Here is an 18,492-nt window from a genome sequence, read left to right on the forward strand (position 1 = left end):
GCAGCAAGCCTTGATTTAGCACAAGTGCTCTGAAGCCTTCTATACAGAAAAGAACAGGGAAAAAAATCTCAGCACTGAGAAAACAGCACACTCCTCGCTTTAAACTGATACATGTTATTACAGCAGTAGTAACCACAATAGTTAAACTGGGCTGCCATAAAAAACCCGGGGTGTAGGTTGTGTAACGAGGCTGTAAAAGGGAGGCCATCTCCCTAGTACAGGTGGTCATGTGTTATGCACAAGGCTCCAGGGAATTCATGAGCCTGTTCAAGTGCCAGAAATCAGAAGAAACTGCTACTTTTCCCTGTGGTTATCACTGCTCTTTTATGGTTTCATTGCTGACATTCATTCATTGCGTTTGCAGCCTTACAATTAAGTGGAAATCTCTGCCTGGTGAACACATAAATAGCTTTAAAAAGCCCTCAGGAAGTCACTAGAACACACTCCTAGTTGGAGAGGACTACCTTGATGCTTGGTTAATGTCTAGATTGGGCCCAAAAGCTTCCTTCCCCATCTGGGAAGATTTCACTTTGTGCCAGCGCTCTGCAACAATTTTCTTTTATTCTTTATTTATAGCATGGATGTAGTAATTTTGTCGAAGTGAAACAAAAGGAGACATTTTCTAAACCAGCCAATCTACTTCATTAAGTTTAAGAAATATTTGTGTGCTTCACAGAAATATTCAATCAATACTTAAAAGAAAAAGCACCCTTTAGAATGCCAAACAAATGACTTTCTGAATTCCTGAAGCGAGGCACTGCCTTTGCCTTTCCATTTGTCCCCAGATCCCACGGGAGTGCCCTGAAGGCCATGGATTTCGGGCAGGCTGGTGCAGAGCTCTTGATCTCCCCGTTCACTGGGGCTAATTTGAGCCACCACAGTTCACTGTACAATGAGCTTAGTCAACAGCTTCACACATAGCAGGCAATTCCATTAATATTCTACAGCGACAATATTAAATACTTAGCTTGGAAGAGAAATATTTGGCCAAGGCTGCTGCATAATTATTAGCCCTGACACTAAAGTCCTCTGGAGTTTCAGCTGTCTGCTGGCCCTAATAATTACAGGCATTTGCTGACTGCGTATAACTTAATGGAGGTTGGTTGCTCTCAGTTAGAGAAATATTTTTCGCAGGCAACTTCTAAAGTTCAAGGTACTTAATTACATGTCGTTATGATGAGAGAGACAAGAAGAAAGCTGACAAACTCTCCTTCTACAGAATTTCAATCCTTTTGTCCCTGCTGTGTCCTGAGAGGCTGGTGCAGAAGAGATGAAAAAGAAACTAGCACTCAGCTTCTATGAAGTTTCTTATGGAATTAGAAATGCTTCTTGTTCTGCAGCGATTGTGCTTTTGGCTGCAGAGGGCCAGAGCATGATTTCACTGCTAGGAAATTAACAGATACGCTGAGAAAACAAGGATCTGGCCATGGTTTGTGTTTCTACGACAGAAAAGGTTTGTGTAAGGCTCCAAGAGCCGCAACAGTTCTGGGAACCATAAAAACCTGCAGGAGCAGCAGCAGAAGCCCAGAGCCCCGTTGCACAGACACACACTCCTCAACAACCTGCACAACCCTGCACTGCACCCTGCAGCAAGAAGCCTGAGGGGTTCACACCAGCTGCATTTTAGTGTAACACAAGCCTGGCTGCAAACACCAGCCTGTTTTCTTTGCTGCCTGCCCTGAGGATGCCTCACCTGCCCCATCTCTAAGGAAAGGCTTTCAGGCAGACCACCATGAATACACTTCTCTGGAACAGGATGTCCCTGTGTAAGCTGAGCAGCAGAGCCCTGCAGTCAGTACAGCTGGAGAGGAGAGAGCTGTCCTTGTGCTGCAGAGCTGGTGAAGTGGTACCAGACAGCAATGATCCATAGAGCCCTACGCTGGAGAGGCAGCAGGAGGGGGAGGCTGGACCCAACTGATGGGCCAGGAGCTCCAGCCTGGTACAAGACTCCAGGCATAAAAGACAACATTACATGAACACATGCAATGATGTGATCAGAAAAGCTACTTAACTCAGTTGCTTAATGAGTAAAACCTAACATCAGTTTGACTTGCTCTTTTCCTGATTGTGCTTTAAAATATTTATTTCCAAAAGATGCTGCAATGGAGGCAATGGAAAGCTTCCTAATCCCTACTAGCAGAACTCAGTGACCCTTTCAAGGTACTTTGCCACCTCTGTGCCTTTTTAATGTTGCCTCACGCTGCAAGTGACAGTGTGGCACCCACAGTACAAATCTAATTTTAAAGGCATGCTTTCCATTCATTCGTTGCTGCTTTGATTTATTTTATTAGTGAGCTGCTTTGTGTGGTGACAGAACTCATTACCACCTCCATAAAGACAATTACCAGTCCTTATCTATACAACTGGAAGAAGGGGGAGAGGGAAAGAGCGTGATATGCATTGGTAAAACACAGCTAACAAAAGCATTCGAAAGCCAGAGCTAAAGGTCAGGGAATTGCATCCAAGGGTCTGTCAAGGAGTAACTGCAAGGGAAGCAAACCCAAAATAGCTGTGTGCTAGCTGAGGGAACACTTCCACTCAGTTACTGATATTTGGTTGTTTTTAAAGCAGAGTACAGTTCCCAGGCATGACACACCAGAACGTACACTGCTAAAAATACCGCGCTGTCAGACAGCTGAAACGGCCACAACCTTGTGCCTTCCCCACAACAATGACTGCCACTTACTGCCTTCTCCTTAGGCCACAGGAGCCAGTTTCTTCTGGGTGTTTTACAGATCATGCCTCACTCCCTGGCTGACATGACAGAAAACGTCAGAGCCTGAACTTGCACCTGATTTCAAACAGCCATTTATGCCGTAAGAACAAGAATTAAAGCTCGTCAGGAAGACAGTGCTTCTTACAATAATCTAATCAGATCTCATCAAGAGAGAACAGGAAATTTCTCTTCCTCCTCAGGCACAATTTCGCCAATCTTCATTTTGGGCTTGGAATCCAGCAGCTGACAGATCTGCTAGAATTAAGAGAAAACCTGGCTATGCTGAGGTCAACGGGCACACTGAGCAGATTTAGCTAAGGCCACAATCTCACCCTAATAATAAAAACTACACAAGGGAAATAAAATAACACTGGTGATATTGCTTCCCTCTTCCCAGAGGCCTGGAGAGCTGTAACTCCATATTCATAAAGCAACTCCAGAGCCTTCGATTCAGTCAGTATGCTATGAAAGCAGCAGATAATATGCCACCTATTCTCTACATGGGAATGTTATGCTGATCCAATTCCCTTTCTGCAATTTCAGAAAACAATGTCAGGTAAGACAGCTGAACCTCTCCTCTCAAACACACAATACAATGCTGCAGTTGGTGTGTGAACACAAATTACCTGAGTATACAAGGTTTATGGTTTCCAATGACTGCACCATAGTGAGCCAATGCTTCCCAAGAGAGGGAAAAAACACAAAGGATAGTTAAGCCTTGAAAATAAAGCTGCTTCTGCAAGACACAACAGAATTGAAGACCATGGGATGGACCAACAGAGAGCAGCTGGCTGGTTGTGTGAGCACACACTGAAAGGTGGGAAGAAAAGGACGCAGAGGATAAGTCAAGGGGGTTCTCTGCATAACAAAGTAGCTGAGAGGATGAAAGCAAGGGCAATAATTCAGGAAAATTGTAATCCTCTATAGTGGAAGTATCAGCTGCTTCTACTGCTGGGACTTGGAGCTCTCTGAGAGATTAAGGTAGCTCGTGAGGCACTGGGATCCGTGTGTTTGCACAGCACATCTCACACACCACACACCAGTACAGCCCCTCCTCGCCGTCTGGAGCATTTGAGAGTAATGACAGCACTTTCTAATAATCACATTTCAGGGACTGGAGGGGAGCACTTCCCTGCTGCTGCTTGGTGGGAGGCTGCTCAGGAACCTGAACCAAGCAGAGGGTGAACAAAGGCAAAAAATTCAAGTCAATGGCCTGAAACTGATCTGTGCATCACCAGATAGGGAGAGAGAAGCCACCCTGTACTGCAGCTGAGAGCCTTAGAATTAAGCAGCATGTGCTGGCTAAAAAAAAAAGCCCACAAAAAAAGCAGCAGAATGCCCGGCCTGTTCCAGTGTGGGCAAACGTGAGCTGCTGGAAAGTGGCGTGAGTATGTGCCCGGAATAAGCAGTGCAGGCTCACAATCAGCACTAACTTCAGCAACACAAGTAGAAATGCTGTCAGAGGGGATCCCTTGGCAGCTGCACCCGAACTATGCACCTGCCAGAGCCCAGTGGCAAAATGGGAATCAGAAACGTGCTGCTGGCGTGGGGCAAAGGAGATGCAGCCATTAGACATGTGAAGAGGAGCTATGCAGCACTTGGATTTGTTGGAAAACATGTAACATGTTTTGTGCTGTGGAAATCAGAAGCAATCCATGCTGATGGTTTGGGAAAAGGATCCGGAAAAATGCAATGACCTACAATCACCAGAGTAAGTGCAATGGCTCTTTTCCTATTGCTGAAGCAAGAAGTGAAGATCACAAGTACTGACCAGCTCTTTTGTCTCCCCTTTAAGTGCTCTTTCCAGGGCAACTGCCAATCTGGCTTGTTTGCACCGAGTCCTTCGCATTTTATGAAGGCTTTCCAACCTTCAAATTACAAGACAAATGTTTCTAAAACTGAAATGATTTATCACCTAGCGAGGGACATTCTGGATTCTCATTCTTTGCTCTTCAAGTACAGTGTGGACTGGGAACCACACCACTCAGATCTGAGATACAAAGTACATCTATAATTATGCCCATACAAGTCAAGAGACATCCCTTTTTACTCTTCTGTTTCCCCATAACCAAAAAAATCAGAGACTATGTATTTATGGAAGAGAGGTGTGAAGCAGTTTAGTGACGATTACGTAAGCCAAACAGAATAGAAACCACAAAAATACTGGAAAAGAGGCAACAGCATCTCAAATAAAACTGAGCGTAGATAAGTGCTGTACAAAGTAGCACTTGCAGGAAGGAACAGTTTAAATGCTTCACACATACTGCTCGAAATTAAATGCATTTATGTAAAAAAAAAAAGAAGTGGTTACGTAGGCAGCTATTAAATTGTTTTTAGAAGAGGAAAGGCCCACTGTAACTTTGGGTAAAGCATTTAGTTTTGTTCACACAATCAGAAAGATAAGGAAGACCAGGAAAAACTTTAAGAGAGGAGAGATAAGGAAGTAACTCCAAAAGAGCAAAAAACCCCACCTCAATGAAGTCTGCTGAGCAGAGGAACCACGAGGCACCAGAAAGGAAAGGTGACAAACGCCCCACAGAGACAGCTACGAATGCTTGTTCACTCTTTTCCCAAAATACAAGAACACACTCCAAGGTCAGCAGCTGGGAATTCACCTGCAACTACCACTGGAGATTGTGATCGGCCTGCTGTGTCTGGAGTGACCTGAAACAGGCAGACCCTGACCTGCAGCAGTGCTGCCTTAGAGGCACTGAGCTGCTCTGGATATACACAGGTCAAGAGAAGGAAGCAGCGCCTGTTTTCTGCTTGAATACGGAATGGATAGATCAACTCCTTCATTTCTGAACTAGAAATTTCTGTTTTAAGGGATTGGTAAGACCCAGAAAACTACAAACCAGCAGTTAAGCTTAGAAAGTTCACCTAAATTTTTTTGTTCCTCCTACATGCAATGTTTCCTAGTGATGTTTGATGTACACGTTTCATACAAGGTGCAAGGCTTCTAGAGTTTGATCCACCCTCTAGTTAAATCTTTTTCTGAGGTGTTAAACACTGATGCTTTCTCTGTTGGCTTGCTTGAAAATTTGTGCTCAGAAGGAAGCAGAGACAGCTGATAACAGAAATATGTATGATTTCCAAATAGAAAGGGAAGAGGCTCCTAAATAAACTTGTTTATTTCCAGTCTCTCAGCAACAGAGCCCTGGATTTTAAAATAAAGGCAAAACCAGCAAAGTACAGTCCATGAATGGCCAAAAAAAGAATATGCTCAAGGAAAAAAAAAAACCCCAAACACAAAATAACCCTCCAAAAATCCCTGTACTCCTGGTAAGTCTCAAGAAGGCAAGATCCAATGCAATGGATCACAGACCAGCAGTACAGAAGAGCACCTGCACCCACAACACCCAGGGACAGGAACGGATTCTTTGTTAAAGCTGGGCTGTAAATCTGGCATGCTTAGAATCTGAATTCCCATGAGATAATAAATAATATGAAAGCGGGTACCCCATGCCTAAAGCCAGAGCTTTAAATTATTTGACAGTGCACCTTTAACTACAAAATCTCAGTCTGCTTCTAAAGGTAAAAACGTAGCTCTAAGCTCGCCAGGAAATGTCATAGCTTCATAAATTCTATGAACAAACCTTCTATTCTTGCAATTCCAGCAGAATTATTAAATCTATCAGCCACAGATGAATGTATCAATTTATCTTAATTTCTGAAAATACACTGAGTCTCTTTCAGTGAAAACTTCATTTTTCTGTTGCACAATGAAAGGAAAAAGGTGGTCTTTGCAGAGATTAATTAAAGCAAATTTATCCCTCCATAAATTACCATCTCTGGACTGAAATAAAACACAGCGTGTTTCAGAGGGGATAAGCAAACAGATGAATGAGGCAGTCTTATTTCCTGCAGATCAAGCAGTGTGACTGTCTGCTGTGGCACTGGAGACAAAGGGCTTGCCCAGCCACTGTCATCACTCTTGGAAATCAGCATTTTCAGAGAGGAAGAGGCTGAATGCTGCCCCTGCCCTTCCCACAGAGAATGAGCGCCTTACACAATTTCATTACATGCAACACCAAGATGAAATGGCTCTAACCACACTGACACCCCCAAAGAGGGTGCCCTCACCCCTCCCTTCCTGCCACCATTACAGAGGACAAGGGACATCCAAGGTGACTTAGAGGTTCTTGTGAGAAAATGATGGAAGAAAAGAAAAAAGTCTTTTCTCCCTCTGTTTGCTGCCCAGTAGCACACGGGGTGTGTGTATGGCAACAGGGCTTGCTGAGGATTGATATCCTTTGAATTGCACAGAGGCGTGGAGATTCAGGAATCTGTTTTGTAAGAGATCAGCCATGACTTGTCAGGGGAGATGTGCAGAGTTTTAGCTGCTGAAACCAAACTGTGCACTACAGTAGCACCCCTGCCATCTTTTAGCCCCGTGCTGAGGTCAGTGGCATCCAGACACCTGTAAAATTAAATATTCAACCTCTGAAAGAAACCTCAAACAGAGTTTAACATAGAAATCTTCACTCAGTTTGGTCCAGGCTATGGGAAGGATTCCCCCTACTGAAGAGAAGGCCACTTGCCTTCAGGGGTTTGGGACATTCTGCTGGGTTTCCCAAGTTGGATTTCAGAGTGCCATATTCCAACAGAACACAGGTACCAGCAGTCTTGGTGGGTTACAGTGGCTTGTTACTCTTAGTATGCATTTTTGGTCAGCTGGCTAACTCTTAAAGCCCTCACTGACCAGCTCAGCCAATCAGTCAGTAGCAGAACTGTTCCCAAGCCAGGCAGATAATGATCCAAAGTCATTGCCAGCAACAGTTATGACTCCAGTTGTTGAAGACTTCTTCCCAGGTAAGTATTAGCCTGGGTTCCTCACAGCCAGGAGTCAGCTGGATTGATTACAGACAAAGTTGTTCTCCTCTCTGGGCACTCAAACTGAGCTCCTGGAACTGGAATCCTTCCCTCAAGGAGAAGAGTATTTCACCATCTTTCCAGGGTGAGCCTAAGAGTCAAAGAGCTCCACACAAGCTGACTTACCCTTGCTGCCAAGGGTGCATGCATCAGGAGCTGTGGCCACAGAACAGGGACACCCCAGCTAACCCTGCTCCAAAACTGACCCTCAGAGCTGACTGCTCACATCAGCACTGTTTCTTCTGTGCACTACCTTACTACTCCCAGCTCTTTCACCTTTAGTCACACGCAAAAGCAAGGACAAGATAGATCATTCACATTCTGTGCCTCAGAACAAATTCTTACTTTTCAAAACAAAAGTAATTTCCAGAGAACATGGCTCACCTTAAAGGATATTTCATACTGCTCTCCTCCCCATATCTCCAGACCTGCATCATACCCTCCCAGCTCCCAGAACCACTTTCTATCGACTGCAAACAGTCCTCCAGCCATTACAGGAGACCTTAAGGAAAAACCAGACTCCATATTACAAAACATTCAAAGACACAGATCTCTAGCTAAACATTTAAAAAACAAAGCAAGATTTGACAAATATTCTTTTCACCACCCAGTATTCCTGGTGCCTTTACAGCCCTGTCAAAGTTCGTTTTGGTTGTTTTGGTGTTATCTACTGATTTCCCACTTGCAAACGAGGAGGACCAGACCTGGCTCCCTTCAGAACCAGCCAATGCCTCTCCTCCAAACAGGCAGGAGTTGACCATTAAGTGACAGGACACAGGACACCACCTCTCCCCACGGGACCTGTATGCTGCACACATGATGCTCTGCCTCAGTTGTAGGATTAAGTCTTTGAGTTTGACCTCAAAAAGGGGTTTGTTTGGGTTATTTTTGTTTTGTTGGTTTTTTTAAAACACTGCAGAAGTATAAAAGCAGAACTGTCTCAGTGTTGACAAGCACAGCAACAGCAGAGGACAACTTGATCACAGATTTACTTCTGCAGTGCACTGTAATCATCAAAATTGCTGTAATTATTCTACTAGGTTTTCTTCTTCCCCCACCTGGAAATGACACATAACCCACCTTTGGTTTGTTGTTTTTGGCAGAGCATTAGGGATACTAAGTTATGTTTGAAAGATCTCAGTAATAAATGACCACGTTAATTGTTACACATTAGAGTTTTCAATGAAATGAAATGTTAACTTCTGCGGGATTAACGTGGCAAAAAACAGCAATGAGAGTGTTCACAGCTACTATACAATGCATTTCTTTTAAACCAACAAAGCAAACAGCTGCCAAAAAAAGCAAGTAGCTTAACACCAGCTTCTGGCTTTTGCTATGCTGAGGTGTAAACCAAGTCTGCAGCGGGTGTTATTTCATTAGCTGGCTCTTAGCACGCTGTGTTTCAGTAACTTACTCAAAGGGATCACTGGGATCAGGTTTCTGCAACTCAGGAGGAATAGGGATCCTCTTGTAATACATCTCCCAGTCAAATGCCCCTCGCATTGCGTCTCCAGCCTGAGTCTCATATCCAAAGTGGTCATGATCAATAACATCAATCATAGGACAAACGATAGTCTTGCGGTTTCGGGCAATGCGATCTGAAGATTGGAGAAACATGTTAGAAAATCTGCACCAGTTGGTTCTCTTGACCATGAAATTACAAAAAAAGAGCATCAAAATGTGAAGTTGTCCAAGAACGACACAGCTTTCTTCCTCGTTGCTTCTCTCCTGAGCAGATGCTCCAATTTATATCAATTTATCTGCTACTTCTGCAATCATTGAGAGAAAAACATCAGGCACCCATCACCCAGAAGCAGAATGGGAAGACACAGCCACACTACCACAGAGAGCTGACTGCCAGGCTGAAACCAGACTTCTTGTACTCAGTCAGCAATCGCCATTCCGCAACTGACTAGGATGTGAACCCTTCTGTGCAGATCCAAATCCAGGGAATAACCCACGGCACCACCCAGCCCTAACTGTCATGCCAGAATCTGGCAGGAAACGTTTCAGACTAATGGCATAAGTACTCTCAGCAGGCTGAAGAAATGCAAGTGCTACCTCCTCCCCTCCAACCTTTTCTTCCAAATAATACAACACAGGATTAATTCCTGCATAAACATCTGGAATTTAAAAAATATTTTATTACTGAGACGGTCTCTTGTTGGAAGTTAGCTCTCAGAGCAAAGGCGATAAAATGATGTTTCAGCTTCCAAAACACATCTCACAGAAATCCTTTCTGTGCTTTAAAAATCAAAGCATCCTCTTTGTGTTCTCATTTAAATGGTGTTGGAGCTAGTTCTGTCCTCCCTCCCTGGGGCTCATAAAGCTGCAAATGTTTCAAACTATTGCCAGATATAAACTGTAGTGAAAGCAACAGGATAACAATCCATCAATCCTGAGGGAAAATCTGACTCTTTCTTAAATGTCCACTTGATGATTGTTGCCACAGCCTATTTGAGGAAGTCACACCTCAGAGAGCTCTGACAGGTCACTCACAGTAGGGCTGTGAAGGAGTTTGGTACCAGCCAGAGGCAGACAAGGTACCAGAAACAGACGGCACTGTCCCTTCTATTAGGCATCCTTAAAAAGAACTGACACCTCCTCAAAGATGAAGTGCTGCCTTGGAAAAGAGTGCTCATGTTCTGCAAATACACACCAGCAGCTCTCATTCACAAGAAGTATTTTTCACAGGCTCACAGGCTATGAAGTTAAATATAGTTATAAAGCTACTCAAAAACTGTATGCAAAGATCTTTTCTGTATCATAAAGCCATTCCTCTCTGCAAGCTGTTGAATGACCATGTGATAGTTTACTCTTCTACCAAGCTGTAAATTATTTAAGATTTCATTTAACGAGGAAACAGAAGAATATGATTTCTGCTCTTTAATTAACAAAAGCATATGGCAGGGTTACTGCACAGTGCAGGACTCCAGAACAGAAAAAATCTTCTGTTAAACACTACAAGTTGCCAACAATTCACTTGAGTCTTGTGGTTGGTTTGTTCTCCCTTTTATGACATCCCATGTCTCTTTTATCCACTTACAGCATGAGGGGAAAACAACAGGTGGGAATAATTTCAACAACTCCCCACTCACCTAAGAGAGGTGGCAGCCAGTTGACGTTGGCCTCGCAGTGGGAATCCAGGAAGGTGATGACGTCCCCGATGGCCACGGAGGCCCCCAGCATGCGAGTCCTGATCAGCCCTTCCCTCTTCTTGGTCCGCAGGATCCGCACGTTCGGGAACTGGGCCATGTAATCTTCCAGGCGTTTCTTCAGGTGTTCTGTATGAAAAGGAGAGATTGGGACACTGTAACAACCCATTTCTTAAAAATGCAGTTCTGTCTTTACCAGAAGGAGATGTCTTTAGAAGTATGGCCTCAACAGGTAACAGATGCAGTAACAGGAAAAAAGAAGTAAAAATTACTTCTTTTAAAGGTCTAAAAATAACTGCCTAAGCAAGACTTTTTGAAGATGTTCCAAAATCTCAGAAGCAATTAAACAGAGGAGAAAAAAAAAAGGAACAAAGACTATAGGATGAGAAAGAAAGCAGCAGAGGAAGAGGAAAAGAAATAACAAGACAGCTAGCAGACCCTGAGCCAGGATTCTTGGACATTTGTGGAAAACCACTGTAACTTAGAAGAGACACAGGGGAATTTATTTTCAGAAGTAAACCACACTCAGGGCATTTAAGTTATGTTTGGTTTCTTCAAAACACACAACATAACCATCCACTCATGCATAAATAAAAACCAGGAAAAAGCCTAGTCAGACACCCCTCCAAGCTGCAAGACAGGCACAGCCACAATGTGTAGGGGGATGGCTTCGTTAAATGCTTATCAGAGGAGATTAGCATTTAAATACGGAAATATTTACACTACTGAACATGGACTGGAGCCACATCTGAATTAACACAGACACTGGCAGTCACCATGATTAACAAGAATTCAAACAAGAGAGCTGCAGAGAAAGATCACTGAGTGATCAAAACAATGGACAGCTTGTTCCAAAGTGGAGATAGAAAGTTTGGTCTGCATCAAGAGAGAGGGGAACACAGCTGTCTTTACATCAAAGAGTGAAGCAGCAAAAAAACCCTAAAAATAGGCTGAGCTGATGCTGGCCTCATCACTAATGGGTTGATCTTTTAGGCATCTGAAGTTTTGACAGCAAACCCCATTCAGAGGGTGCCAGGAATTGTTCATTAATGCCCCACACCACCCAATGCCATCAGCAACCGATGCAGGAAAGAAGCCTCACTAGCCAAAACTTAGTATGTTACATCCAAGCAAGTAACTTCTTAAAATCTCACACAACAAAACTTGACTAGAGGCAATCACTGAAATACAAATAACCTCACAGGGTTATTTGCCTTCTGTAGCGTACACATCCTCTCCACTCTGTACAGCACATCTTCCTCAGCTTCCAAAGGAGGCATGAAAGGCAGGGGCTGGAAAGGCCAACAGCAGGAAAGTGTCCCTGAACAGGGCACCAGGGAGGCTGGGCATTGGAACAGCTCACTGAAAAGAGCAAAGGAGCAAATAAACTTAAGCTAGTTATGAGCTCTCCCCCTTGTGCTGACCTGGCAACTGTGAAAATGGTCAGAAGCCCTGTCATAACACATTCTGTGCCTGCTCTTTGAAGCAGCCATCGTGTGCTTTCCTTCAGATATCAGCCAAATACACCTCCTTGCTTTTGAGGTATTCCCAGCAAGCTCTTTGCCCTGTTCAAAGCTTTGTTTAACATTCCCCAGGAATTTTTTTTCACAGATCCTTTTTCGTGTTTTGCCTGACAAGTGTAATTGTCCCACAATATCTACATAGGTTTCCCTGCTCAATAGAGCCCTTAGGACTTCTTGATGTCTAGTGTGCTTTTCCGTCATCCTTTTCAGGTCTCCTCTGAATAGATTCTCTCAAGCAACCAGAAATTTTGTCCACTCAATTACAGATTTTTCAAATAAGGGCCTTCCACAGAGACTAGGCATATTATTAGTGCAGCTGCCTTCCTCCTGAGGCAGTGGGTAGACTTAAAACGAGAAGAGAAGGAAAAAAAAAAAGAAAGGAAAGAAAAGCTACCACTGTTTAACATCAGAGCTCATCCCTTGCCATTGTTAGTCTGTCACAAAAGATTGTTTCATTGCAGAGAACAAACAATCCTCACTTCAAGCATAAATCAGCTAAACCCAAACCAGGATGCAGACCTCACTTAGTGTGCCCAAGACAAGATAAACACGGGAGTGGTTGCTGGTGCTCGTTATAATAAAGGAGGGAACCATCACACAGACACTCTCAGTCTGATTTTCCTAACAATAGCCAGAGATTGGTAATAGCAGAAGACACTTTGAAGATCAGACCCCACAATACTTACATTATCCAAGCCAAACCTAAAAAGCAGTGGGAAGTCTTAAAAAATCCAAAGCTCCAAACCGATGGAAAATATAGTGAGACTTTCTTCAGCTCTTTGATTAAAATGAGAAAATGAGACTCTGAAAGATCCCAGAGGTTTGTCTTCCACGTGTGCGCTCATTATTTCCATTTTAGCATCACCTGCCTTTCTGAACCGTTCTGGTCTGTGGTGCCATTTCATTTGTTGTGAGACCTGAAGGCAGCTGAAGTGACTCCTCCAGGGGTAAGAGCATGGCACACTCAGCCTGCTACCAAACACGAGATTGTCCTGGGATCTGCTCTCACACACACCCCAGAAGGTGAAGACAGAGTCACTGAACTTGACCATATCAGTTGTGATGATGATGGCTGCTCTGCTACACTGACTGAGGACAGGGTGATTTGGATGTATGGATGAACAAGCAGCTAAAACCTGAGATTTCCCCATTTTTATTGTGCAACAGGGGAAAGGATGGTATTGGAGCCATGAAGTTTTCTCAGGCAAGTACTCTGCAAAGAGACAGCAGAGAGCCCAATCCACTGACTTCTCACTGCATTCCCTAAAGCTGGGTTTGGTTCTTCAGCACTTCTTTACTACACTTCCATAGTAGGAAAATACCAAAGCATTCCATGCTTGCAGTGAGGAGCCTGCTGCTCACTGCACTGGTAAGAAGTGCCTCACACATCAGGAATCATGTCCCTCATGGCTGGGAGAACAAGGAAAAGCTGCAAGTGCTCCCTCAGCACTGCTGCAGGGGACACACCTGCTGAGGGCTGTCCTGCAGCCAGAGGGATGATGCTCAGGTAAGCTGCTCCTCCCAACTGCTGCAGAAAAATCCATGTTTGATCTCTGCATTTTGTAAGATTAAGACTTCCCTATTGTGAACTGTAAGTGGGCAGAGTTTATTGCATCTGCTTTCCCTAACTGAAGAATCTCAGATTTCTGAGCAACCTCACAAGACACAAAAGTCAGTAAAATGTGCTTTTCAAGGAGATTTCTTATTTCCTTATCCTTGTGCTATTCCTGCCACACAGCCTGGCTTCTATGCACCCAGACAGAAAATAGTTATTTAATTCTATTTCAAATATTGTCCCAATTAAGCCAAATTTTTTTCTTTTAAAAGAAAATTAAAAAAACCCCAAACAAGTGGCATTAACCGCTACAAAATTTTATGAAGCTTTAAAAAAATACATTATAGAATCTTGTCACACTGAGTAATTTTTATTACAAGGGCTATTTTCTTTAATGAAAGTTGTTAGGTGAACTGGATGGATTCCAATGGCAGTGCCTATGCTGGGCAAAGAAAGTAACACAGCCCAAAAATATAAATGAGAGTAAGATTATCTGCAGATTAAGAACTAGGCTGGTAGTTTGCTAACACACTTTGCAATAAACGTGATGTACAGTGTATACATTAACAGTCCCAGTCAAGAACTGCCACTTCCTTTACTTTGAGCTGTAAATAAAGCTGTGTGAAGAGCAGAAAAGCTTCAACAGGCAGCCTGCTTTACAGAAACAGCCCAAAACTTTCCAAAATAAGGCATTTTTTTCCCCTAGGTTAAATTTCCGTGGTGGTCTTACTGTATTTCTTCCTACTGGCCTCATCCAAGCAGAGCTGCCCTCAGATGCCACTAGTCTGGTGGCAGCGTGGCAAGGACTTTCCAAGACTGCAATTCCTCATATCCAGCTGACTTTTCATTCCAACATTGCACTCTGCCACCTGAACAGGCATATAAGAAATTCAAAACCAAGCATATACAGAACCCAGAGGAAGACAGAAGAGTCCAAGGACCTCTTTTTTTTTTTTCTTTTAGTGGCTTATAATCCCTGTAACAGCTCTGCAGTATTTGGCAGGGAAGAAAGTACCAATATTTGCCATATAAAAAAAAAAAACCAACTAATTTTAAGTACCAGCCATGACTTGAAACTATTATTATAGAGATTTATGTCCTGAGAAAGAACTATGAGTGAAATACTTCCCCTGTCCCGCCAGTGCAACATTTCATGGTTCATATGATACCATCAGCTTTGGTTTCCGAATTTTACCCTGTACAGCACATCTGCAGCTCCAGTGCCCCTGCCATATGTGTATCATCAACCCAATCCAGAAGGAACAGCGCAGCAGAAATCAGAAACATTCCCAGACACCTTCCAAAGGTCCCTCTGCCCTACAGGATTGTGGCACTTGCTGAGGTGCTTTGCTTTAGTTTACACTCAGAAGCTTAGAGATATGAAGATGGGAGAGCCACTGCACTCTGAAAATCCAGGGAACTTCCCCCTCCCACTGAAGGGCATGGGAGGACAGGACTGGAGGATCTGCAGAATTCCATTTTAGGCAGAAAAGGACCATTTCCCTTCTCTGCAGGTTATTTTGGCTACTTTCCAACACCAAAGCCTGAAGTGCTACTGTGTATCTGGCATTTGTTTACAGGTTACCCCAGCCTGCCATCCCTACCCTCCCACACGCAGACACGCTTGTTTAAGACACGCTTGTTTAGGATTACAAATGAATCCATTCATTTTTACTTGGATACTTGGCCCTAACGTGCTGTTTAACAATTTAAGAACGAATTATACTTCTTCCTGAATCCATCACAATGTGCAAGCCAGGCCTCCCTGAAATAGAAGATTCTAAATCATTGAAATTAACTTTGGTGCAGATGAGTAATCCTTTGAAACAGCAAAATGTGCTGTTATCCAAACAGGCAGCACTTCCACTAGTTTTAATTTTCTTTCAATGTTTTCACGCTCTGATCACTGAAGTTGGTTGGGAGGATAATAAATTGATTTAACAAATGGTACTATGAGCACCAGTCTCAGTAATAGAAAATTGATTAGGCTGATCATAGCTTTCCAAGCTGAATCTATCTTACAAAGAGGAAAAGGTCTGGGAAGGGAGAGAATTAATATTTGTTGCTTCACTGATTACAGTTCTGGGGTGGACTCCAAAAGGGAAGGGGGCCCAGTTTCCACTGCCCATTCTGCATCAGTGCTGGGTCTCAGCACAACTTTACAAACAAAATCTCAGGGGGGAAAGGGTTTCTGTGCATGGGACAATAGCTGAATCAACCCAACTTGATAATACAGCATTGTTTGGACTTCAACAAAGATTAAAAGGGTTTGCTGAAAACCTTACTGGTTTTGTCCTCTTTCTAAATGGTTTAAACCCAAGCTTCTGTTTGAGGTACAATAAAGTGCACAGAAGTGGAAGTGTGGAGCCCAAGAAATAAGCCAGATTGTGAGTCAGTGGGGCAAAGACCACTGGTGTGAGCCTGTGCTGTGATAAACACAGGTGCATGAACTGCTGTCCTGCTTGTACCATCCTACTTCTTCAGCTTGCAAAGGGAACTTTCTCATCCCAACCCTGCTCAGGTATCCTTCAGGAGATACTAGTACTGAATGCAGAGACAAAGGTCTGATTTTAAAATGGAAGAATTCACACTTATTGGCATTAGCATCTAAATACACCCAGACCCCAAGGAAAGTTTAGTAGGTTGCATTTCCAAGCAGGGAAATACACTGGGAGTAATCATCTTAGTTACAGCACAACCTCTCAATCTCTCAGGAAGGTTTGATTTGTAAAGGAGTCTATTCCAACTGCTTCTTTCTGAGGGAATCCAGAAAAATCCATTTACTTATCTTTCCTTCATGCTGTAAAGGTTTAAACACTTTTTGTTCCTCAGGAGCAGTGCAGCCAACCTGTGGAGTACAGATCATCCCGCACACTGATCTCCTGGCCAACCCACAAGATCAGTTTTTCCCCCTCTGCCAGAACCCATCTCTCCCAGGGGAAACAGTCAAGTCATTCTCATTAGCTTACTCTTCTCCCTTTCCATTTCATTAAATATGTATCAAGATTAAAGCACCCACTTAGGTTTTTCCCTCTTCTGTTGACTACATCTCATCTAAAGAGGGTATTTTGTGACTCTCAGTCATTTCCTGTTGATTGCTTTTAACCTCAGAGCTGCTGTGCTGGCACGCACACACTGGAGAGCTGCAGGTTTTGGCCTACGCAGCCTTTGTAGCTGCAAAACAGGGGTGAATTCCTTGCAGTACACTTAATATTCAGCTCAAGTTTGATGTAGCCATGGTGACTGGCAAGGAAGGGCATTACTGTCCCAAATACTGCCTTCAGCCCAAGGAATCTCTGCGCTCATCTTAAGGCCACACCAGTAGCTTTGACTATCCAGCTATTTAACCAAGGGAATGCCCACACTCCAAAAATCTTTAATTGCCTTGAACCTACACCATCAACTGCTTTCTGGGAACTGGAGAGACAAGCAGGGGTGCACAAGCATCTCAGAAGTTTGTTCCAAAGCCTACTCGGTGCCCAGGGATCTCTGTGTCAGGATACAGCCACTGCTGCCAGCGACGCTCTGCACGGTGTATCGTGACATGAACCTAAAGCCTACGACCAACAGCAAGGCAGAACTTGCCATCATTTGAAGAGATGTGGGAAAATGAAGTGTTAAGGCAGTTCTTACTGAAACATTTTGGATCATATCAAAGCTGCAAGATTAAAGCCTTAAAAGTCACTGAGTTTTGCTGGGGAAAAAAAGAAAAGAAGATGCCAAAACAAACCAGTCCTCAGAGAGTTATCTTTGTACATGAATAGTGCTGATAGAGGCAAAGAACTTCCTGGCCTAAAAGTATTTGCTCTGTGCAAACCATCAAAAAACGAAATACTCCAGAAAGAGCACAAGGATTGACAGAGAAATCTGCTCCAGACTTTTGTCTTGTTAGAGAACAGTCTGTTAGGCCCAAGATGTAACCCACTTGAAAATGGCTTTGATTTGGTAGGAATGCACCCCTTCAGATCCCACAGGCTCTGATCTCAAGTGTCTAAGTGTGGAAGAACAACTATGAAGCCTAAAATTAATAACAGGGAACTACAAAGTTTTTGCTTTGGCATTGCAGCCAAATTGGAATATTGGAAAATTAACTGATAATCCTTCAATCCTACAATGATGCTCAAACATTAATATCCATGAATGACAAAGCAGAAGGAGTTTTGTCTTGTAGTCTGTGTCAGAGAACAGAAAACAATGTATCTGGCAAATGAAAAAGTTACCAATACATCTGCAGGGAGAACACACACGATTGCCTTGCAGTAACAAAATCTGCTACGCCAGAAGTAGATTTTATAAGCTCACACTTTACTCTTCTTCTAGACCTCTTCACCATCAGTTCCCAACACTGGTTTACTTTTCTCATGAGAAATGCAGCTATCACAGTAAGTCAGTGACATCTGCTAGAAAGGTCAAAAGAATCTATTAAATCCTGAAGCACAAATCCAGGCCTGTTCACAGCTGTACTGATACCAAAACTAAGCCATCTTGTGGGCAATACCATTCTCAAGTAACACATTCAATTTATCTGGATGACAGGGCAGGACTGACAGCTGAAGGTACCTGCATTTAAATCTGGAGCTTTGGCTTCCCCATGCTCAGCACAGTTAATCTACTGTGTTCACGAGTGCATCCCTGTTGTGGGTAACAGGCAACAGAGGTCCTCAGGAACTG

General features: G+C 43.4%; 1 protein-coding gene across 1 annotated transcript in view; it reads right to left on the minus strand.

Moving 5' to 3' along the window:
* Window positions 1–18,492, minus strand: part of LOC121658201 (polypeptide N-acetylgalactosaminyltransferase 10) — an 82,435-nt gene that overhangs the window by 12,016 nt on the left and 51,927 nt on the right. The window contains exons 5-7 of the mRNA XM_042014785.1: window positions 10,687–10,872; window positions 9,003–9,186; window positions 7,973–8,090 (exon numbers count right to left, since the gene is read on the minus strand). Coding sequence (XP_041870719.1) covers window positions 7,973–8,090; window positions 9,003–9,186; window positions 10,687–10,872 — 488 coding nt within the window. The remainder of the gene's footprint in view (window positions 1–7,972; window positions 8,091–9,002; window positions 9,187–10,686; window positions 10,873–18,492) is intronic.

This window comes from Corvus kubaryi, unplaced genomic scaffold (assembly GCF_017639235.1).
Source record: "Corvus kubaryi isolate FWS band 111438036 unplaced genomic scaffold, C.kubaryi_AGA036_p1.0 split2-37374, whole genome shotgun sequence".
NCBI lineage: Eukaryota > Metazoa > Chordata > Aves > Passeriformes > Corvidae > Corvus > Corvus kubaryi.